Genomic DNA, 25,132 nt, shown 5'->3' on the forward strand with positions numbered 1-25,132 from the left:
TTATATTTCAAGATGTAGATGACAGGGTATGAGTTGGAGACCATGAGTGGGCAATGACAGCCACCTAGTGAACTTTTGCTACATAAGTAATCACTGAATGAGAAAATAAAATGGAAATCTTTCTGATTAAATTATTCCAGCTTTAAGAAAATGCCAAATTCCAAGTGTGTAGAAAATTCCCAAAGCACAAATTACAGTTTTCGAAACATTTTAGCATTTTCAGCCACCCACTGTTGTATAAGGCCTTTTGATACCCAAACTATTTCATATTAAATATTGAAAATTCAATATACTTGAGAGGAGGATGATAGGAAAGAGGGAGAATAAACACTCCTGGATCCTCTTGACACCAATTATGTCACTGCCTATCTATAAGTTCTCTTGATAAGCCATGGAAATCGATATGTTCTATGATGGTAGAGTGCAAGGTCCTGTAAAAGACACACTGTGTGCAGCCATTACAGCCTCCACTGCACCTTGGACACATCATGTGTTATTTGTGATCTCCAAGACGTTCAAAATTAAAAGCATGAATATGGTGGACTTTGCTTATGGCGACCATTGGCAATGAAGCCTAGCATACTTCAATATTTTAGAACTTATATTCCCAAGTATTTTCACAATTATTTTGAATACCTCAACATAGTTTGGTAAAGTAAACATAGTCTAAAATAATTTTATTTTAGAGGAAGTCATGACATTTATTCTCCTAAGAATTTAAAAATTTTTTAATTAGTTCAAATTAGTAACAAAGAATTCATTTTGGGAATTTGGTACACACCTTTAAAATATCTTGATCACTTAATAATATATTATCCCCTCTCCCTTTCCTCTCTTTTCTTCATCCCCTTCTTTTCAAATACAGATTTCATGATTATTCTTTTAGAGGAAGTCATGACATTTATTCTCCTAAGAATTTAAAAATTTTTTAATTAGTTCAAATTAGTAACAAAGAATTCATTTTGGGAATTTGGTACACACCTTTAAAATATCTTGATCACTTAATAATATATTATCCCCTCTCCCTTTCCTCTCTTTTCTTCATCCCCTTCTTTTCAAATACAGATTTCATGATTATTCCTGGATTATGCATCCACATGTTGTTAGTATTATTGTGGCTATAACGAATCTTTTCTTTTTTTTTTTTTTTTTTTTTTGTATTTTTTTTTTTTTTTTTTTTTTTTTTTTTTTGGTACCGCGGAACAAACTCGGGTCCTTGCACTTGCAAGACAGTCAGTGGAACCACTGAGCTAAATCTCTGGCCCCTGTAAGGAATAATTTTGTTTGTTTGAAACAACTACAGCAGTTTTCGGTTCACAAACTCGCTTCTCTCCAGGATTCTGGTCTCAAACCCAACTGGATGAGAACCGAATTAAATTTCCCCATAAAGTCAAACAGACCTAACCACTGAATTTGATTCCATTCCCATCCACCTCTGCCGATGACTAGAATAGTGGAAAGAATCAAGTTTGTGAACCGAGGTACCACTTGCACTTGCTGTGTAGCTCAGGCCTTCAACTCTTGACCCTCCCACCCAGTTTCCTGCAGCCAGGGCTATGGGTGCACACCACCATATTCAGCCCCACAATCAGCTTTGTAAAGGTCAGTAAGAAGTATTGTGTTGTTCATAAGTACATGGAAGACAAAAAGAAAAAAAACAAAAGTCCTAATAGTATACAAGTGCTATTGTGGTTTTGGGTAAGGCTACTAGTGACATCAGGATAGGCAGGTTCAAAAAGTATAGCTCATCAAATAATAAAATATGTGCCAGGAAGATGGTGCCATATGGAGGTACTTATGCCACACGTGAGCAATGACTCCAGAAAGTTGCTGAAGTAAACAATGTTTCCCAGCTGAGAAAGTGTTTCTTTATTCAGAGCAGGATCATCTTCCCAAAGAACTTTTGGCTTCAGCTGATAAAGGAGTTCATTCAGTATAACAGAAAAATATCTCATTTCACACCATAAAGAATTGGGGCAAGCTAGAGGTGCTAGATTGACAATGTACTATTTATTGAACTGACTGTGTGCTTCACAGATGTGTTTATTTAAATTTAGTTCTCTATTTAGAACAGATTTCTGGGTTTTCTGCACTCATATTATATTTCAATATACTCTAAGACATAAAAACAACAACAGAAGGATTTAAAACCACTCCAGTCAACTGCAACCTGTGAATCTTAATTGGATCCAGATGAAAAACACATGGCTACAAAATAATATGAAAATAGATGATGCATTAAAATATGGATGGGATATTACAAATTTGAATGTGATCTAGATATCAGATGATGTTAGGCAATTTCTGTAATTGTGTCAGATCTTTTAGACTACTCAGATTATAAAAAATACTCTTTTTCTAGAGATGCATGTAAATTATTTGTTTATGCATAAAGCATTTAATTTTTGTGATACTCCAGCAAAACAAAAGTGAAATAAATGACAAGTTTTGCACCTATGTGCTCTAAAGATACCCCTGGGTAGGGTCCCCCTCTCTCCCAGATTTCTCTCTGTGTCCTGATTGTGCATCAGAGTCATCCCTTGTGGACACAGGCAGTTTCATGGTTTTCCAAAAAGCTTTACTGTGATTTACTGTGAAGCTGTAAGTACATATAGGAAACAGCAGCAGAAGAAATAGATTGCACTTGCAAAACAAGCAAGTCACAGGAAAGGGGGAGCTGGATATGATGCTGGTTTATCAACCTAATTCCTCTTCTTTTAAGGTGTATTTCTGGGGACTGGAATTCACAGATTAAAGTTCTGACTTTTTAAGAATGTATGCTTGATCTGGACATGTGATCTCTCAAGAACTGAGAAATGAAGAAGAAGAAGGCGCTCATGAGGATCCAAAGGTTGATCCAAATCTTTCTTTGGGACTGGGGCTGTAGAGATAAAGGCCAACTTGGGAACTGGTCTCAGTATAACCTATGTTAGCTTCCGCTCACAGCAGCTGCCGGGGGTAGGCACTAGAGCACCCTTTACCAGTATCACCTTTACATACTCACTTGCTTCCTGATTAGCTCCCCTTAGAAAGTAACTATCCAGCCATTGCAGAAGGAAACAGGAAGTGGAAAGGTCTAATGCCAACCTCGTTAGTCCATGCGACAACTAAAACCCTTATAGACTAAAAAAAATGAAGACTTCACTTCTGAATGATATCCAATATGGGACACTTCTCATTCATTACAAACCAAAATAGGCTCAGAAACAATGGGTGGCTGACCTTTCTGAATAGAATGACATGCAAAAGTCAAGCATTTTCTAACAAATGAATTAGTAAATCAGAGCTGAAATCAAACACACTTGGAATGGGCAAGGAAGCATCTTTTAAAAATAGAACAAGTATAAAGTACAAAGGGCTTCCGCTCCTCAATCAGTGAATTATACCTTCCACCTCTTCGTATAAAGTAAATACAGCTACTAGTTAGAATACCTAATGTTGCTTTTGCTGGCGATTACTTAAAAATAATATTAAGTGACTATTAACTTTTATGTATGGAGTATTAATAACACATGGAGTAAAATATTTGCATTATTGAAACAGAGCTGTATTTTCATTCTCTGTGAGCAAATCCTCCCTAAGAAAGCACATGCAAAGAAAAACACTTTATAATATCATCTTTAGAAGTGATGGTATTCAAAATAATAGGTTTTACACTTTTTATTGGTACATTCTAGACATCCATAATGATCACATTCTTTGTAGTGAATTGGAACCTCTACATGATACCATCTTGTTTCTTTTTTTCCTTTCCCCTCCCCTCTCCTTCGACTCTCCTTCCTCTCCTTATTTGCAAAAGATGTTTCCATTTCTTTCCTTCTATTCTTTTTCTCTTGTTCTTTTCTTCCTTTCCCTCTCCCCCTCCCTTGTTCCCCTTCTCATCTGAACATGTTCTTCACATTTTCCAATTTTTAAAGATGATGATATTTCATCAATTAAAACATTAAAGTATGGTAAGAATATTTTTCATGTACTATTACTGGTCTTCTAGTGCTTCAGTGTTTTCTGAGTCACATATAACAAGCCTGAAGTTAGAATATTTATTCAGCAAAAAAATGGCAGTTTTCACGATCAAATTGAGATTTCTTATTATTTAAAATGAACATATTGGTTAAATTTGTTTAAATGATGAACCATATAGAGCTATTTTTGAAAACTTGCCTTGTTTTGTAGTCATACTTAAAGTCAAAGCCAGATTTTAGGATGCTTAAGAAAAGACAAAGAAAGCAGGGGAAATAATTCAGTGGTGCTGTGGCTGCCTAGGAAGAGAGAAGTCCTAAGTTCAATTCCCAGTACCGGGGGGAAAAGAGAGAGAGAGAGAGAGAGAGAGAGAGAGAAGGAGAGAGAGAAATTATGGATGAAGGAAGAACGATCGTTCCTAAGTGAGGGAGGGAATATAGATGCATAAAAAAGAAAAGAAATGATTGATACCAAATTAGTTATAGGACATAGTGACTTATACGACAGTTTTTCGTCAAGGAGTATGAGATGGGAAATAAGAGAAATATACACCATAATAAAGTTCTTACTTCCATTGCACCTAATAGATTTGCACTCTCTCCAATGCTTTCTTCTATGTACCTACGTTCTTCATCTGTAATAGTAGGGTGCTTTGCGGGGCTCTCATAAGACACCAAAAGCCAAAACATGTACCAGACCATTCCAAAACTTCCTGCAAAAAACAACGTGAAGAGAGGAAGTTAACAAAAGCCACCACAAATATTTCCACCTGGCAGGATACACACTGAAATAAAACTACAATAACCTCACAACGAACACAGTTTGCATGAAACGGAGAACTCAGTTTTACGTTTCCCCAACTGGCTTTGGCCTTTTCTTTTTCTCCTCTGCCTTGAGACTTCAAGCTTCCCGAAGGCGGGTCCTGTGATTTTTATCTCCTTGTCTCTACTGAATAACATGCAACTCACAATAGCTAACCATTGAAGATTTAGGAAGACAGTCATATGCCCCACAAACATTGAGCAGTTCCTATTTCAGCAAAGTAAAGAGAAAAGAGATAATGTATTAACTGGAGAAGTGGGAGAAATATAATGAACAACTAAAGTTTTGTCCTCAAAAGGTATTTTTTAGAGATGATTCCTGTATTTATTTTCTCGCCCTGAATATATTTAAATGGTCATCATTTCCGGGGGGGAGGGGTCTCTTCATCCCTTTCTCCTGTTACCACTTCCAGCCTAGAAAGCAGAAGACTAAATAAAATCCAGAATATTATTTTAGCCTGTCACTATAGTCCACGATAAAAAAGGAGCCTCTGAAATTAGTGTGGTAACATTTTACACTATGTGTACCCTTATAACATATAGTTTTCAGCACACACTATTGAACAGTCTTGGGGCAGCCGAAGGTTAGGAATTCTGTGGCCACAAAATGGATGGAAGTTCTGTTCATACTCTTCTTTATTCAGCACTCTAAATATTAAAGTATGTGCTCACTGTACAGTATAAATAAGTGAGTATTAAGGCAACAAAGAATTTCCAGGAATTTATTCTGTTTTCCTAGCACTGAGCTATTTCAGTTTTACTTTAACTGTTCCTTTTGTCCCCTGGGTAACAACCTAAGAACCTTGAGCTCTCTTGTACTTTATTTTTTTGCCTACCAAATCTCCAAGAAATGCTCTTAATACTGTACATAGCTTGTTAGTCCTGTGTTCACAGCGTGCAAGCAAACATGCTTTGGAACCAGGGTGTGAAACTGAAAATGTAGTGGAAATGTGGTAGAATACAAATAGGACACGCCCACAATCACATTCCTGCTGTCACTCACGAGCCGCATGAGCCAATCAGGAGCCGAATCTCTCTAAACTTTCACTATACCGTGGAAAACAAATTATTGTATAGGATTGGAGCAAAGTAAAGAGAAAAGGGATAATGTATTAATAAACCAGAACACTGGATGGTATAAATTAAGTATCTAATCAGCAAGCGCTCTTCTAATTCAGTAGTAACTATCATGACCCTTATCTAAATTTATCTAAAATGCTATGTCCTCTTCTAGTTGACTCGTGCACCTCACGCTGCTATACAAGCTTTATCTCATTAATTTAAAAACATAAATATCAAATGTGTAACTCAAGAGCTATTTTTTGTCACAGACAGCAAGTCAGCAAGTATTATGATTTTATAGATGAACTAATATTTACGCCTTGACTTTCCACCAATCGATGATAAACATTAAGGGAGATATTGAAATACTGATGCTAATTTTTAAATCAGTGCTTTATTTAAATTAGTACTCTTTTCCCCCTTAAAAACGATCAAGCTTTGAAGAAATGTGCTTAGTGTTTAAAGTCATGTCACGAACCCAAGGGCTTGATAGACTAATTATTATGCACCTTACAACCAAGTGCTTTTGCTTTTGACTTTGCTGAATCATGGATCCTTTGAAAAAAATCTAATGAAAAGTGTGAATTAAAACCTCATAAGAAAATACATCTCTAGAAAAATGTACAAAAGTGCACATATGGTTTAATATTTAGGGCCTTCATGAATCCAAACCACCTCTGTCAATGGCCTTTGAGCTTCCAAAGAGACCGCTTGATAAAGTGTCGTTTAGTGAGGTCCTGCAAGAAGGATCATTCGCTCTGATGAGGACATTGAAAAATGAGACCAAGTTAAGGTGAAATTGGAAGCATCCTGTCGCTCATCTATGGCAAGATTTTATTAATACTTCATACTCTCTTGTGGCCTTATCCGAAAATGCCATTAATCCATGACAATTTCAACTGGACCCCAGTTCTAATAGTTTTCCGTTCTTCATTATCACAAGATGGGTCTTGGAGAGAGAGATTTTAGGGGTACTTTCAAACGCCAAGATTTCAGTTTTTTGTTAGTGTGTTTAGATTTAGGGTTTCATTTTTTTTTATTTCAAGACAAGGGCTTAATTGCCTTTAATTCTGGGGAAGAAAAGACTAGGATGTAGCACTGTACTACTGTGTATGTACGGTAGCTGTTTATGGATATTTCAGCACAAAATGGCATCGTAGCTTTCATAACTCCACCCTCTCCCTACTTTCCGGCCCTGTTCAGACTTGAGGAAGCAGAGCCAGGGAAACGTCCAAGAAAGAAGGGCAAAAGAAAGAGTCAGTTTGCTGTGTTGCTCTTTCCTCCTCATCAGCTTTTAACGAAGATCTAATCTTCATAATTAAACAGATTTCCGACATCACATAGTCTTCGGCAGCATTTGTATTGCTCTTTAAAACGATAAATACCGATGTAAGGAAATAGCAGAATTAAAACATTTTGATTGTTTTTCTTCAAATGAAGAAACGATTCGTAAGGCGAGAAAATAAATAAATAAAACAGAAATATATTCAGTGGCCTCTGTCATTGTCTGCCACCTTGTTTCTCTTAGCCTGCGCACATCTCGTAAGGAAGTGTGACGTACCGTAGACATAAAACACCGAAGACCACCCAGTGTACTGTACAAGAATACCGGCTAAAGGCATGGCAATCACAGCCCCAGCATAGGAACCTAGGGGACAAGGGAGAATGGGGGGAAAATAAGTGAAGTCAATAGACATTTCGACTTGGTGTCATGTTTCAGGGTCTGTTCGCACAAATACACTCGCACTCGCTGGTGCATGTACACCCACACACAGGCACACCCTTACCAAACGTGTGTGCGCTTGCTCACAGATACGTGGTGACTACACTGCCCTTCAACCCAATATGCAGTAGAGATTGTAAAACAATGAAGGAGTCCCGCTGGCTGTTCTGTGTCCCCCAAGGGCGCGGGCTGGGCTCGGCCCTGTGTTTCAATAGTAACCAGACCCTGAAAAGCCATTCCGGAAACTCCAGTGTACATCTTCTTGTAGCAGTTTAGGTTTTCATGGTGTTTTCTAACTACATCTGAAAACTTATCAAAGGCTATTATGAAAACAGTGTCTTAGATGTATGCACAAAAAAGGTCATATTTCTGCCCCATAATTTAAGCTCAGATGCTTTGAAGTTCAACATCAGTAGGCAATAATATTGCTAATCACTCATTATGGTTTGGATATATGGGAAATATAGCCTAATTTCATGTTGGTAAGATTATTTGCTATCATTCAAAGTTCTTGAGTTTTAAAATTGGTTTATATTCTCACTTGATCTGTTATGAAAAGGAATTACCTCCTCGCTTTAGGGTTTGGGTACAAAAATGGAAAACATTTTACAGACAAATAAAGAACATGACCTTAAGTCGTTTCTTAAATGATTTTCTTAGAATATTTTAAAAGTTTGCAGTGATTATAGTTTCACATTAGGCAAAAGAGCTCTAAGTTTTAAAACTTTAGACTGAGGTTTAATAAATGTATATTAATTTTGTTTCCTAAATAGCAGCAAGATCAGTTTTTTATCTGGAAATTAAAGTTGTAGAAAAATAGAAAATTGTACTAATAGTACTTAGGAGAAGAGTTAAAGACTATATTGATTTTAATTACAATAGTTATTTTCTGAGGGGTATGATTTGGGTATCCTCATTTGGCCACTATAATTATAATATATATTTATATTAAATAGAAATTCTAATAAATTGTTAGATTTAATACCTGCTAGGATTCCAAGTAAAAATCAATGCTTTAACATTAACACAAGTCAACAGTCTTTATTTCTTTGTATTTTCACCTTTGTCAATGTTAAAATTTATATTATTTGTTTTGAATAAATTGTTTTTAACAAGAAATAGAACTCAGATTCTGAAAAGATAAGATGGTATTCTAAAAATCTCCCATACATATACTTGAAAAACTAAAGCAAATCAATTTCTAGAAAAATATGAAACACAATAAATAGATAGTTTAAAGAGAGCACTAAGTGCTAAAGAAATTGGAATGGTGGTTGAAACTCCAACAGTTCTAAAGGTAAGTTTACCAAAATTTGTAATTCTTGGCACGTTCCTCCTGTGCTTTCACCCCATGTAACCACATCTGCACCCAGCACTCACCACAGAAGGACGTGGTCGCCAGCCTGCTCCTCTCCAGGGGAGGGGCCCACTTGCTCCAAATCCCATGGCATGCTGGGTAGGTGACACCCTGTGACAAGGAAAGCAAACGTCACCTTTTAGGGCACAAAGTCATAGGAAAATAGGGCCATCACCTTCCCTGTGGCTCTTTCCTATAGGGTTGTCACAAGCTATAGAGACAGCTGCTACTCAGGGGCCCTCAATGACTCCCGGAAGTTCCAGTCCAGATCGTATATGACACAGTGCGCTTTGTGTCCTGATCAAATTCTGCCTTTCTGGTCAGTCTTCCACCTTAAATTTCTTCCAATTAAGGCAAAAAGAAAGGCCTCTTTACTCCAGTTGGCTGAAATTCTTAATAGGTTGGAAAATTTTGGAAGGCATTAAATTCAATGATTTTCCTCCAAAACCAGTCAGGTGGGACTGGGCTATTAGGTGATAATACATCCTAGAAGTAGTGTCTAGAACCTAAAACATTTAAAATAACTCCCTGGTTTCTATTATCGTGATTGTATAACTTTTTTACTTTTTGAAGAAGGATTTTTTTCAGTGCCTTAATATTTTAGATTATCTATTTCCACCATAAACCACAGAAAGAAAGTGACAATAGTTAGTCCAAACTCACTTTTCAGCTGATGTTCTTTCAAAGTCCACAAGAGGATGGAAACAGAAGCCAATCATTAGATAAAGATGCCCAAAAGTTATACCCAGTGAAATATTTCAATGAAAACATGATGACTCTAGGACAACAAGGAGTGGGTATAAAACTCTCAAAGACTGGGCGCCAGGGCTCACTCAAAGGTACAGTGCTTGCCTAGCATGCATGAAGTCCTGGGTTCCACTCTCAAATATCTGATTGCCTAACAATTTCAATATTTTTTACACTAACAGTAAATGGCACAATTTAAAAATAGGTTTCTTTATAGAAGACTGAGTTAAATCGGTGGCTCTCAATAACACACCAATGTAAAATGATGTCATCCTATAGTTCCATACCTCAACAAGTCCCTGCAATATTCTAACAAAGATGACGCATCCATAATGCACTCTGGCTGCTGATGGGATCAGCATGTTTAGGGTGGAGGTAAGAAGTATGGCGGCTCCAAACACCCTGAAAAAGAAAAGATCAAACACTGTTTTGCTTCAGCACTTTACAGACACAGATCTAAACTTCACATGTCAAACGTAATGCTTAAGGTAATCAACAATAACTAGTAATTTAAGGTAGTTCTTTTCTGAAATAATAAAATATATTCTGGACTCAAATGGCTAGCCTTTATAAATACATATTTTAAAGTATCTAAAAGTTATGTATATCATCTGATGCAAAAAATAATAATAAGAGGATCTGACCGATATGATGACAGTTACTTCTTCATAGACCCATTTACAACTTGCAAATATTTAATGAATCATTGTATGTGTGCTTTGTCCAAATCTCAGTCTACAGTGTAAGCTTTTTAAGTTTAAACAAAATCCTGCTCTTCACAGAGATTTAGCCCCAGCACTTAGTGCAGTGCCCACTACACAGCTGAAGCTCTCTGAAGAGTTGTTCATAAAGCAGTGAATGCATAAACAGAGTTCTGAGTCGCATTATCCAACTTGGCAACCTCCCTGAAAGCTCTGTATATAGAGAAATTTTATAAAGACAAGCATATCTTAAATACCCCCAGGAAAAGCTCATGATTAGATCTCACAACATGTTTTCATAATAGAAATAATGACACAATATATCCACCTCAATTTTCTCTCCCTCCCCCCCCACTTTCTCTCTTTGTTGGAGGCAGAAGAGTAGATGCGTAGATTGAGATACACAACCTACATCATGAGTACACATGGTTCAAGAAATAGTTGAATACATACGGTGGTAAACACTTTACCCATTTGTCAGTGAGTTTTCTATTCTATTCCATCATTTTTTCTTTTTAAAAAGGTCTTCTACAGTTTTCCTAAGAAAGAAAAAAATTTCCTCAACTTGATAACTTTAGAATTATTCTCTTGAAGAGATGTTTTGGGAAGATGTTATCACTAATGAGCTCCTCTGGGTGTCTGGAAAAAGTTTCAGCAAATCATGAACTGAATTCAGTCAAAAATTGGCTGCTCCAATTTTTTCCAAGGATCCATTCCAGTCTAACTATTAAAGAACTGGGTTTCTTTTTTTCATCATAACTTTGTTATTTTTATTTATATTTTTCATTAGGACATGTTTGCAGAACAGTTTGCAATCATCTTGGGGAGTGAGTACTGTAAGTGTACATATTATAACTTGTTAATTCTTTAAATCCCCTTCCATTCCCCCATGTCTCTCCTCTTTTAATTATCCTTTCTCCATTTCCATTCTTGTTGATATGATTAATCTTAGCTCATATTTACACATACAGTATTTACATTCTTCAAGGTTGCTAGGTTCGTATACACAGTTATTGATAATTTGATACTGAAATCTGACAAAATTTTTTCATGAAAGACTGAAATGGAATGCCTCTTTTTTTCTAAAAGCAATCATGGACCTGGTCAAGCACTGTTGTGTAAAAATATCTGCAGGCTGCATCCAGCCTCCCTTGGGGGCTTCCTCCATGGAGGTGGTCACTAATCATCTGAAAAGCCTGCTTATTTTCCCTCGGCCCTCTGTGTGATAGTTATCTTCAGTTTTAAGTCAAAGATGATACTGCCTGCCAAGATTTAAGGAAAAAGTTTTTGTATCCAGGTTTACATAACATTTGTGTCTTTTTAATAATTCTTTTGGAGAGGCAATGTATAAATATTATTTTCTGTGAATATAACTTTATGTTGGCACTTTCTTTCCCCCTTTTAGAAAGGTTTTTAAATAGACCTGTTACTAGACAAGTTGGTGAAAAGTGAATTTTACTTATTCATTAGCTTAGAATCTCTTCATCTCTGCATTCTGGACATTATGGGCTGGATGATTCTAATGTGTGGGTTTATGACATTGAGTAGCACCTCTGTGCTTTACCAAGTAGATGCCAGTAGCATGCTCCCTTCCACCACCAAGTTATAGCTACTAAAGATGTCCCTAGCAAATTTCAAACATCCTCTATGGACAAAATTCAGCCCCCAGTAGAACTGAATCAATTATGAGCTATTTGATCAATGCCCACGATGGTCAAAGCTGAAGTTAATGAGTGTCTATTTGACTTGATGGATGCTATGCTAATATTTCACGTGCCGTAAACACCCACAACCATATCACAGCCTGGTGGCACGTGTCTCATTAATATATTCCTATTTTGAAAAAGAAACAAATCCTTACATAAGCGAATGCACTTGTTTGACTTTCTAACCTGTGCTAAATAAGGGAGACCTACGTCAGAAACAATTTAATCTTATTTAAATCTTATTTAATCTTACTTATTTTGCCACTGAGACTTACCCCTGGTAATGCATAAGCTATGGCAGGATCGTAAAACAAACTCACTTGAAATCATTCTACCGTTCCTCCAATAATATGGCAAGAGCTCACTCTCAACGTTTACCTTGCACAAGTGCCCTGAATCGTGGTCCTAAAGATAGAAGCCCTTACATCGTCTAAACATTTTTCAGTTCATTAATTCCTCTCTCCTTTTTTATTAGTACTTGACATTTTTTAGACTTTAGATCAAAATGCCTCACATGCACATGAGAGAACTATGGGGTGCTGTGGCTGCAGCTGGATTGTAGTGAGAAGGGAAGGTCTGGTTAGACGGGTGGCTGCCTAGGGGCAGAAGCTGGAAAGGTGTACAGCGTCTCCCTTCCTGGTTCCCCTCCATTTCTCTCTGCTTCCTGACCCCCATGACATCAGCAACTTCCCTCCATCCAGGACCCTCCATGTTGTTTCTGCCTTGGAGCCAACTGACCATGGAGTGTAATTGTGAATCAAAATAAATCTCCACTCCTTTAAGATGTGTCTGTCAGCTATTTGACCCAGCAATGCAGAAAGTGGCTAAGAGAGTATTTCTTCTGAAAATGCTAGTAAAGAATAAAATCTATCAAACTTCGCATGATCTTATTTTATATAATTTCTACCCAAATTAATATCCAATTATTTATAATTCTAATTAACAAAATCCTGTACTATGAAAAAAGCTTTTGAGCTTTCTATCACCACACAGTCAAAACTAAAGCAGCTTCCCCACTCAACATTTATTTACACATTCATATTTGGAACATCTGTGATATTGAAGGGTCTAGGAGTTACAGAACACCTCACTCTACTTTCTACATCTAGATCAATTCATCTGACACTCATGTGAGCCTCCTGTGTTAGACTTTCCTCATCTTTTACAAATAAGAAAGTTGAAATAAAAAGGCTAAGAAAAACAGTGAGTCTGAGATAGAGTTTAAATTTGAATGCAGAGCTTCCTGATATAAAAATCTGTGCTCTTTCATCTAAGTGAGGCTATCAGACAAGCAACAGACAAGATGGATCTCAGCGTACAAGGAGATGGGGAGGAAATAAAAGGGAACCAGGAGACAACACATGCCAAAGGCCGTAACAGAAATGCAAATAAAATATAAGAGGGAAGGTCCATTTCCAGAGAGGTTAAACAGGAAGCAAACTTTTCACAGGGAATCTTCTAGCTGGGGCATGGAAGATGAACACAAATAAAGGAGAAATTTGAAAAGTATGGAATGGATCCACAAAGTTCTGAAAATGGAGAGTTATTTTATATAGAGTGGTGGATCGGTGCAAGAGGGCGACACTTTCTGAGAAAGGTATCGCTTGGTGATTTAGTGAACCAAATATGATGGCTAAATCACTAGGTAGGAAAGTCTTATAAGAGCATCATGAGATATATGGCTTGTCATTGACTAAACTATCATCATGTAGCACATGGCTGCACCAGAAACTAAGGTGATATTGAAAACGACTGGACACGGTGCCTCAGGGAGCACAAGTAAGGACAGCAGAGTCCACAACCTTGGAGGAATGGTACAGTTGGGGTTGATCATCATGAGTGACTGAAAGTGATCGTTATGTCCTTAAAGCAAAATGAGTATAAAACCCACTGGAAAGGATAGAAGAGAGATTTATGAAACCAGGAAGTACAAGGTGATCAAGATATTTATTGCAGGTAATATGGTGAAGTTCAGAGAAACAAAGAGGTGAATTTGCTTATAGTGGTTCGGTGGTATAGCCATAAATATTGTGCAGAAATTTGTATATGACTCTTCCTTTGTCATATAATGGTAAGCTACCTAACCATTTTAAACTGCGGATTTCTTACCTGCAGAAATAGCAGTACTGTGTATTGACTAAAATCAGACATCTGAACATAGAGTCACACTGCCTGGGTTCAAAGATCATTTCTGTCACTGATTACTAGAGTGACTTTGACCAGTTGATTTGACTTTCTGTGCTCCTTCCCTAATCTCCAAAGTGAGAATATTAAAAGAACCTCTGAGTTATTACATAAAGCACATAAAAGGGTATTTGGCACATCGGAAGCATTTAAGGGATGTTAGAGCTAGTATGATGATCATATGAATACATTATAGCACCTAAGACTGCTGTGACTCTAAATGAAGGTCTGGCACCTGATATTAAAAATAAATTCATAAATGTGTACCAGGCAGATAGAAACGGGGCTAGTTAATAGTCATTAAATGGCTAGAGTGTGAACATCATTTCTAGCCTTCCAGTACAACCTAACAACATCAAATTACAAAGCTACTTCACTTTCCCTATTTCACAGGTGGAGTAGCCAAGCCCCAGTGGGTTTAAAAACTTGCCGGGTCATAGAACGAGAGAGCTGAGAAATGTGGATTTACGCTTATGTGCTCTGAGTACACAACTTGGTTATATGAGCTCATCTCAGGGATCAACTGCACTGTAACAGCATCAGAACAAATACTAATACGAAAGGGGTCAGAAGCAGAGAAATAAGAAAAACTTTGACAACTGGAAGCCTTATTGCAAGATGGACCATCGTGGCAGAAGGGCAGCGCCAGTAGACTTCTCACTTCCCTCTCCCATAGCGGGGTGGAAAGGCTTATGTATGAAGGGATTTGTCTTTTTATAAATACAACATGGATTTTAATAAATAAATGAAAGAAGTAATCAAACCGACTCCAGAAAAGAAGTTAAAAACCACACAAAAATGTTCAGCATAGTAGTTCCCAGGCTTTAGCATGCCTGGGTAACATAGAGGCTATTAGAATTCAGGTCACTGGGTGAGTTTCTGATTCGATAAGTTTCTGTGGGCCTCCGAATTGCACTTCTATTAAGTTCCCAGGCAATGCTGACATTTCTTGTCTGGCTCTGAGAATCGCTGGCTGAGCAATACTCGATATCCTCCCGAGTCATCACAAAAGAAACAGACACGGGGCAGAGATCTAGGATACACAAAGGCGGCTGTTGTAAAATGAGGCCCACCACGCATCCTCGACAGCAGATGCAGGGTTAGAATGGAAACACCTGCTGAAATGGAAGATGCCAACTAAAAAAAAAGCACCAGTTGGTAGTAGATCAAGAACCAAAGTGAAGCCAGTACACAGCTGTAATCCCAGAACTCTGGAAGGTTGAGGAAGGGGGAAGACAAGATGGAGATCCCGAGTTGCTTAATGACTTAGCAAGATTCTGTCTCACAGTATAAATGAACAAACAGACAGCCTGGGAACGTAACTTGGTACAAAGACCCCGAGCTGAACAACGAGTACCACAAAATAAAAAAAAAGTGAATTTCTCTGGCCTGGTTTAGGCTCTTCACTGGCCAGTTTGACTGAACACCTATCACATGTTTTAGGACATTCATACAGCCTAATATAGGAGCACAGGTTATATAATTGCATTAGAAAAATTTAATTTATTACCCTCATTTCTTACTCAATTTGGGCTCAGGAAAGTTGTTATCCCTTAAAGTTTCTAAACCACACTTTCTCCATCTATAAAGTTAAGATGCTACAGCTCCATACTTCAAAGGAATACCATGATGATTAAATGATCAATTATGAAATGGTCAGGGTCTTTGGTAGAAAATGGTCTCTAAGTACCAGCTACCATTACAGAGAAGCCTCCTCTCCCTTGATAGACATTTCAGAGTGTTACTACTCCTCTTCCTTTCCTTTCAGAATGGCTTGGCCCAGGGCTATTTCTTTGGCCATGGATGCACAGCTGTTCTGTGCTGAGCTGAAATTCTAGCTGCATAAAATGTGTAAAGAAATGCATTAGTCATTCTCTCTCTCATTCTGCAGTTCTACGAGGCTGACTGAGATGCATTAGCCTCTAATGAGTCCTGCAGAGCCCATCAAATATTTGACTGGAAATTAATAATAATAAGGAGACAGAGGACCTGTCTTAATATCTCCCTTGATTTCTGAGACTCACCTTTCTCATTCTTCTGCTTCTTTTCCTCACATACACATCAGTCCCATCCGTATGCTTTCCAACTGGTCTCCTCTGTGAGATGCTCCGAAGCTTTTGTGGATCACTGACACAAGGTTTCCTCAAGGCCATCCTGTTACCTTCTAGCCTCCTATTGCTTCTCTGGGAGAGTGGAGCCCCAAGTTATCCCCACGGTGCTAACAGAATGTTTTATATAGAGAGCATGTTCTTAGGGGATGCCCATCCAACTGTTATAGTGTAAAGATATTAAATAAAGAGTAGTAATGACTTCCCTTCCTGAGGCATACATGGCTGATAACAGATCTTCCTTCTTGGAATCTCCTTTATCTCAATATCCTTTTTAATCAATTAACTACTTATTTGTTCTTGAGCTTTTCATGGGGATGAACTGCTCTTCCAGTAGCATATCAAAGCTAAGAGGCTGAGTTCACAGAATAAATGTAGGCTGGCAAGCATGGGTTAGAAGTTAGAGTACCCTTGTGGATAAATTCGTACTTGAGATAGTTGCTGAGGCTAAGTACATGGCCCAGTCTGGCTTCATCCTTAAATCTTCCAAACAGTGCTGGAATTTCCTGAAACCAGTGGCCATCGTGCTGCCTGTTCATCTTTGCATTCCCTGAAGCCTCTGCTCCCAGGGTAAATGAGGTGATCTTGTATCCTCTTAAAGCACCTCACCCTTTATGATATTTAATGCGGTAGTGTGCACTGTAATATGCTTGTTTGACAGTCATAAGTATGGTTTGGTCTCATGCTTAAAATAAAAATATGCATTGAATTTATGTGTGATGTTGCAACAGATAAAGAGGGATAGATTACACCAGGAAAGGTTTCATATGCGGGTGATTTATTAGTCCTAGTAAAGTCTCAAATTTGACACATATAATTAGATTTTGTACCACTGCTGCTGCCCTGATCATAGTATTTATCATGCAAACATTTCAAGCTTGTCCTCTGGTCAAAAAACTTACCTAACAATCAAAGCCAGGCAAATAAATCACAGCTTAAAATTATCCCATAGCCATGTTCTTTTTTATGAACTTCTCTGTCTCAAAATTAAGTAATACAGTGAATAAGCGACCACAAAAAAGTTTTTAAGAAGCACATAAAGTTATTTAATGGGAGAAATGTGTTGGGTAGAGAAGAATATAATTTGAAGTCGGACACCCTGGGTTTCGTATGCACCTCTGCCTCTTACTACATAGTGATATTTGGGGATATAACTGATAATTGTCTTAGCTCTCTCAGGAGAAAAAAGTGTTATCAGAATGCTTGTCTTGTAAGGTCACTGCAAGGAAGAAAGAAGCTGTACACAAAATGCTAAGCGATACCCTTGCTTATTACTCTATTCAATTTGAATTCTGTGTGCTGCCTGGGATGGGCTCTTCAGCAATTAGGAAGATGATTTATAATTCATATCTTCTCTTCTCCTACCCTCGATACAAATCGCTGCTCTTTAGAAAGAGGTAGAAAATTCATTGCTGAATAATGCATTCCCCACTGAAAGCTCCTTTTATATTCCTCCTTTCCACTTTATACGGAGAATCATTTCTGTGTTTCAAATCAGATAAGCTGGATTTCTCTCCTTCTCTACACTTTTATTTTTTTACTGTGGGGAGGGAGAATCCTCTTCACTAATGCACTATATAAATTAATCAATCACGCTACTTCTTGAATGCCGTAGGTCTAAAGAAAACATCTGTGCTGTTTTTAGGTTCACTTTTCAACTCCTTTGTCTTCTACTGGTTTATGGGAGATTTTCTTTAAGTATACTTTCAACATCTTTCCATAGATTGCATAGATGATTTCCTATGTGTAATAACATAGGAAATATTAATGCAGTTTATCTGAGAATCCCTTCATGAATGAGTGGTCCAAGAGGACATTCTTCAATCTGATTAACCAATCACATCTTTGTAAAAGTAACCTTTGAATTTGGGTTTCTGCTCTTAAGGTCCTTTAGCTTTACTTTAAAATCCAATTCAATAAAGAAACTCAAGATCTGCTCACCATGTTTTCTGCATCAGGGTGAACCGCGAGCAGGAAGGGAAACATCCAGCTTTTTCTAAACTAAATTGAAAACTACCTCAAATAAATATCTAATTCCCCTTTTAGGTATTTTGATTTTTAATTATAAAGTAAACTTTTCTGTGGTACCATTTATATCACTACCCTATGTTAAAATAAACGATCGATGAGAAATTCTACTAAGCCATGAATTTCTTCAGCAAGGAGCTAGCAATATAATCACCTTCACTAAATAGATAAGCTGCCTTGCTATTAATTCAATATTTATTTATAAATATTTGTATTGCTGAATCTCAGCCACACTGATACACCATTTTATGTGGACCAAATGACTGCTAAAATGTAGCCTAAAACCTATTTTTGTTATAAATACGTCAGACAGGCTATCAGTTACTAGGTGGGAAAATAAAGTGGAATAAATGTACAAATTAATCTGTAAAATCTTTATTTGTCTTCCCCTAAAAAAGTAATAGAAATCTACCAGTGCTCTTAATTTTTCAAAGGATAGTATTATAATCTCTGTGAAAAGAGCCAAGGGCCATTTGCTTACTCAAGGTGATTTGAAAACGACAAACAATTGGAAAATCACTTATCGTTGCTCTTCTCCTGATTTCCTCCATTCGAATGCCTACTAAAATGAATTTTTCTTTTACTGTTTTCAAGTTAAGGCCTAATTTCTCTTTTTCCTCTATTTGTTACACACACACACACACACACACACACACACACACACACACAAACATCTTTCCCTCTCCTTTGTCGATGCATGAAATGATAAAATTTTATGCGATCATTTAGGAGAACTGGTATGTGCGGTGGAGGTCTCTGTAACACCAAGGAGGATGAAAATGTTCAGAGGAGCGAAGGAAATTGCCAAGAACCTGCAGCGCATACTGCAGCTGATTAGCTCCAAAGGGGCGGGAGGAGTGAGCTGTGAAGCCCCAGTTGTGTTCATTTCCATGACACCCAGACTCGTGCAGCCTGCAGGACCATGCCCACCCCAAAAGAATCTGTACAGAAGAGGAGGCAGAAGCCCTGGGGACTTCCCACTTTACAGATGATACCCATTCTCCCCCAAGTCAGTCAATTCCTCTTCCATTTGGGTGGTGTCTCATCATTTAACACGAGACAGATGAGGAAGGCGAGAGTTCCTCGCCCCAGATGTGGAACTAATCCTGTCCTGGAGGCCCTGCAGAGTAGACTGACTCCGTCTGTTTAATTCATTTAATCTAATCAAATCAGGGCCAGGGTGCCCCCCTTTGTCACATCTGATGCCCCCGTTCCCATATTAAAAAAGGAGTACACAGGCACACGCCAGCCTTCCAGGTCCCCTGGTACATCATTAAGTTGTAAAAATGACTTCATCACTCAGGACAGAGAAATGAGACAGCCAGCCACAGTGGTGGCGGGTGGCCCCTGGAAAAAAGCTCCACCAGCTGCCCACCTGATTCTCTTCTGCTAAATCATGTCCCTCCCCTGTCCCCTGGAGGCTGCCTCTGCACTGCAGCAGTGCAAAGTGGCAAAGCACAAGCCAAAGGGGACATGCGCGGAGGGTGGAGGGAGAGACCAGCCCACTCAGCAAAGCATGTGCAAGATCTTGGAGTCCCTGCCCCCATGGCCCACCTTCACCCTGTAATAAAGGTGATTTTTTTGGGGGGGTCAGGAAAAAGAAAATGAAAGAGAGAAAGCTACATTAACCTGGATACCTAACCGAAAAGGTGGACAGTGCGAAAGCAGCTGCCTACTCTACAGACAGCTAGGTGAGTGAGACAAAGAAAGACCGCTGAGCCCTGAAGCCTGGGTACCTGTAAACCATTTCCACCATGCAGGGTGGCAGATCTCTTGCAGCAGCAGGCTTGAGGCTCAGAGTCTGGATTATTTTCTTAAACAAAAAGAATTTGCAAATATTTCTCATGGAAAATGTTAAGAAACCTCTCCGTCAAGTGGATGCTACAAAGGATGGGTAAGTAGAGAAAGGAAAAATGTTTGACAGAAGATAGAACATGGACAGACAGACAGATTCTGTGTCTGGTAACGAGGCTTAGGAGCCCACTAACAATTCTAGTGCTGAAAAATAATTTAAGCACAACTTTATTGTTTGATTTCTGGAAAGGAAAATAAAAGGCCAATCAAAGCTCTTCAAATCAGGATTCAAATGTGAAGATGCTATGTTTAACATGTTATTCTTCCTCTCTAAGAAGAGCTTTTTTTCATTCTCTGGGAAGCCAGAATATTTAAATCATATAAAAGCTCATTTTCAGAAATGAAATGCATATTACTAGAGAGTTTAAGATCATGCCTTTTTATTTATTCATTTTTAAACATACACTAATCTCTTTATATCCAGGATACAAATTATCTTTTATTAGTCAAAATGCCAAGAAAGAATCCCTTCTCTTGCAGACAAAGGTCCAAAGCACCCTGGTCATGCTCAAATTTCTGAGCTAGAAACTAGGAGCTCAAACTAGCCAAAAAGCTGACTGGGGACAAAAAGTTATAAATCTATATTTTCTCCTGCAGAATACCATACTATTTGTCTAAGCTATTATAAAGTGCAGTTTGCCTTTTGCATATAAAGGAACAGAAACACCCTTGTGGTCACCAAATAGTTTAGGAGCCTTACAGAGAGGGCAAGGGAGAGGGCCAGGGAGAGGGAGAGGGAGGGAGGGAGATCTTGTGGTCACCAAATAGTTTAGGAGCCTTACAGAGAGGGCAAGGGAGAGGGCCAGGGAGAGGGATAGGGAGAGGGAGGGAGAGGGTCAGGGAGAGGGAGAGGGAGAGAGACAGAAGGTCCCCCCTCCAACAAAAGAAAAAACTAAAGATCCCTTGGGCTTGCCAAAGCTCCTGGCTCTAATTCTTATTTCCTCCCTTGGATTTGGGGCATGATAGATTATAGCTTCTCATTCAGAGAGCAGATGGCTCAGTCTGGAGCTCAGAGTGAATTTTTCAATGAAGTACTGGGGATGAGGCGGAGAGGGTACATTTCAGCTGGAAGTAGCTCACAGTCCTGCTGTACCAGGCTCCGGAGTTCTGGCTAGGGTCTTTGTGAGTTTAGGTTAGTCACCCCTCTCCCAGTGACGCCCTCCTCCCAGTCACCGTCAGGAACCTGGAAGGGTCAGGGTTAGAGGATCCCTCCCAGCTGCAGCACTGGCTCCTGACACAGCAGGTCACTGATTGCTGCAGCTAGTGAGTCACCCTCCGTCTCGTATGCAAATAACCAACTCTTCTTTCCTAAGCAAAATTTGTTTAGAAATGTAAGAAACACCCCCAAAAGGCAAAATATCTGGTATCCACTATCAATTAAACCTTCTTGTGTAAAGTGGAGGAGGCCAAGAGATTAAACCATGGCTTTCAACAGAGAAGCCTAATGTCAAGCTTAAAAGGATTTCTTTAAGCATAGTTATGACTGGCAAGATTGTGTTCTCTAAATTGCTAGCATTCTCTACATTCTTGATTGAAGCAATGTTTCACATAGCTCTTTAAAAGCTTTGAAATAAGCTTCATGGAATTTTCAGTGGACAACAATTTCAATTCTAAATAACACATAATGGCGAGTAATTTTAAAAGCAAAAACATGACAACATAACAGCAGTCATTTTTGTCACAATAGAAACACTTGTATTATAATACTTAAAGCAAATATAAACATTAATAAACTGAGCAGTCACAAAGCTTCTAATTCTTTTCTTAAGCTTAGGTTGTGTCAGTAATTAATGAGAGGATCCAACAATTACCTAGTGTTAAGCATCTCAAAAACTTTTAGCTGTAAGGGCTGTGGGGTAGATCGATACTTTGTTGAGTCATCTTTTACAGAAATACAAACTGAGCTCAAGAGGTTCAACACTAGTAACTGAAAATGCATTCAGGTGTCCCAACTCATACAGTTTTATGCAAGAGTCTTCACTTGATCTTAGCCAAAAGGCCGAGAAGCGATTTTTTGCATGAGTCTAAATCTCACTGCTTTATTTCTTTGAGCCAAGATCCCTTGATGGGATGTTCATGTTATTTATTCAATAATTATCTAGGCTGGACCAAGCAATAATTCATTTAAGCTGTTATCTCAATATAGCAATGGAAAATATGGGAAAAAATCTTCCTGTTCTCATGCAGCTTACATTTACTGAAGCAATACACACACGAGACAAGGTGATAAATACATGTGCTGTTGGAAGGACAGGGGATGGTGAATTCTGTGTAAAAAAACTGAAGCAGCATCAAAGAAATCAGGAGGACAGGGGCAGGTGGGAGAACTTTTAAAACAGGGTTGAAATAACATCGTTATCTAGGTAAATAAAGGCAAGAATAATCTTTGTAGACAGTGTTACACATTAAATAGATAATGCTGACAAAACTACTTTTGGTGTAACCGGCTATCTTGTTTATGCCTCTTGCAAAAACAATTTATCTTTTATATTTACATTTTATTTTATTTTGCCCAATTAAACACTTGACCACATTTCTTGCAGCAATGCAGGGAAAAAACAATCAGCAACTTTGTATGTGTGTCTCAATTGTTATCAGCCCCATTGTCTGTATTATTTAAAGAAAAACATCTCTTTGCCCTAACATATTTTTATCATAATATTATGTTATCATTGTAAAACTTCATGGTTTTTAAGAGAATCTTCCTTTGGCTTTCCACAGCGGGCTCCATGAAGGAGGAAACTGCCCTGTAATCACGTGCAGTGGTTCTCTAAGGAAGGCAGCGGAAAGAGTGATGTCAGAGCCCTGTGACCAAGCCCTCCTCAGAGACTGTTTTTCCCTCCAGACCCTCAGCTCCTCCTCTCAATGAACTCAAAGCCCAGAACTGTAGAATGTGATCAATAAAAGACCACCAGGCTGTGTTCTGTCCAGGGAGGAGTCTGCCTTTGCTTAATCAATGAAATGGAGAAGTCAAGTTATTGCACTTCATTTTCTTCTTTCTTTCTTTCTCTTTCTTTCTTTCTTTCCCTCTTAGTTTTCATTGAGACTTGGCCAGCAGGTGTAACCGGGCACCTTGTTCCCTGGGGGATCTGACCCCTCCTTGCCCTCCTCCCTCTACTCCAGTCCTGCCCAGAGCTGTGACAGCAAACACTTTCCAGAGTGAGCTTCTTTGACACCTAGATGAAAAATAATCTGCTCCCCCTTCCACCCAGGGGAAGTCTCCTCCTCCTGTCCAGTGACCTACATGGCAGACCATACACAAATGGGATTTTAGGTGGAAGACTGGCCTCGCTCTGCTGTTTCTAGTGTTTTGCAAAAAAAAAAAATAATAATAATAAGAAGAAGAAGAAATATGTATTTTTAAGCCACTTCTGCATATCTGCCACATTTTTATTTATGAAAATCCTAAAAATAAAATTCTATGTAGTATTTGCAGGACTAAGGGGTCATCAACCAATGTATTTCATAGTGGATGTACCTGCATGATTAAATCATTTATGATTTTTATTATCCTTTCTTGATATAATTTTTCACTTCATAAGACTTTTATAATTAGAGAAGAAAATGTTATATGTGTTCAAAAACTGTTTTTACACATTTTAACTGTAGTTGAAATGTTATGAAACTAATAGTGCAAATTGTCACATGTACATTGTGTATAATAAACTATATTTTTATGATATTTTACAACAAAATTTAATTTTCTCAGTGTTTCAGAACACAATATGTGGTGTATAAAAATATTAAGTTTTTCTCCCTTCAATATACACCTAAAGATAAGATGAATCGGGATCCTATAAGAATTCCAACGTTTAGAAATTTCTCTTTTGAAGATATGAAACCAAACTAATTAGAACTTGAGTCAGCATTAACCTCTTCAATGCTACACAAGAAACAAATGACAGCAATGAGCCTGCACCCCCCACCCCCCATCAGGAAAATCTGCTTATTGACCTCCGAGTGTTCCAAAGGGGAAAACCTGCAGCTTTCCTGTTACTGTTTCCCAGCAGGCCAATTTTAGCATTTTAGTATTTGGCAAGCTGAATATTTTGACTGTGAAACAACCCTTAAAGGCATGGGCATTATATTTCCATTTGAAATCATTTTGAGTTTCTTGTATCATCGTTTTCTGATAAATTGTTTGTTGGACTTTGTCTCGTGAATTAAAAATACTTCACACACATGTGTATAGAAAATTTCAGGAATCTGTTTTGTTTTAGAAGATAATTTTGAGGAAGACAGAACACATGATACATTTGAGATTTTTGAACCCAAAACGTAACGTGTTCTGTCAGTAATATTCAGTAGAGTGAGGGCTGTCTTAAATGATCCTGCCTAATATGTTTTTTTCTTTAATTTATCACATCCATCCCTTTGTGATCTTCATAGCTAATCACTGTCCCCTAAAATTGATTCATTTAAGAGAGAGAATATTTGCCTCCTGCTTGGTCTGAACGCGAACCGCCCTTGTTAGGTAGGATTCCCAATTCACCCCACGCTCTACGCCACACCTTGCGGAACTATCCAGAAAGCCTCGCAGTAGGCTCATAAAACCTAAAAAAAATTCCCAAGAGCTCTTGCCCAGGGCCTGGAGACTCTGAGGAGCCTTGGGTGGGAAGACAGCAGTGACCGGGACGTAAGGGAAGGAGCGGGACTGGGCGCGGGCCCGGGGGCCTCGGGACTGGTCTTCCTCGGGGTGAGGTGACTTGGGGCGGGACGGCGGGCGGCAGTGCGGGTCCGGGGTCTAAAGAGGACGGAGCTGGCGTCTTTATTTAGGGTCTTTAAGTAGCAAGACCTGAGGGGCTGGGCGGGTAGCGGAGCATCTCTGGGTTCCGCTGTCACCAAAGCGCGCCCGCACCTGCCCGGCGGCGTCCGCAGGTG

The 25,132-nt window shown here is 38.5% G+C and overlaps 1 protein-coding gene across 3 annotated transcripts in view; it reads right to left on the reverse strand.

Moving 5' to 3' along the window:
- Slc17a6 (solute carrier family 17 member 6) overlaps positions 1 to 25,132 on the reverse strand; it is a 41,195-nt gene that overhangs the window by 9,821 nt on the left and 6,242 nt on the right. For all 3 annotated transcript variants that reach the window (XM_033764066.1, XM_010621267.2, XM_033764067.1), the window contains exons 4-7: positions 9,958 to 10,072; positions 8,947 to 9,034; positions 7,405 to 7,491; positions 4,530 to 4,672 (exon numbers count right to left, since the gene is read on the reverse strand). In XM_033764066.1, the coding sequence (XP_033619957.1) occupies positions 4,530 to 4,672; positions 7,405 to 7,491; positions 8,947 to 9,034; positions 9,958 to 10,072 (433 nt within the window). The remainder of the gene's footprint in view (positions 1 to 4,529; positions 4,673 to 7,404; positions 7,492 to 8,946; positions 9,035 to 9,957; positions 10,073 to 25,132) is intronic.

This window comes from Fukomys damarensis, unplaced genomic scaffold, assembly GCF_012274545.1.
Source record: "Fukomys damarensis isolate Sample0158 unplaced genomic scaffold, DMR_v1.0_HiC HiC_scaffold_16, whole genome shotgun sequence".
In the NCBI taxonomy this organism is placed as follows: Eukaryota; Metazoa; Chordata; class Mammalia; order Rodentia; family Bathyergidae; genus Fukomys; species Fukomys damarensis.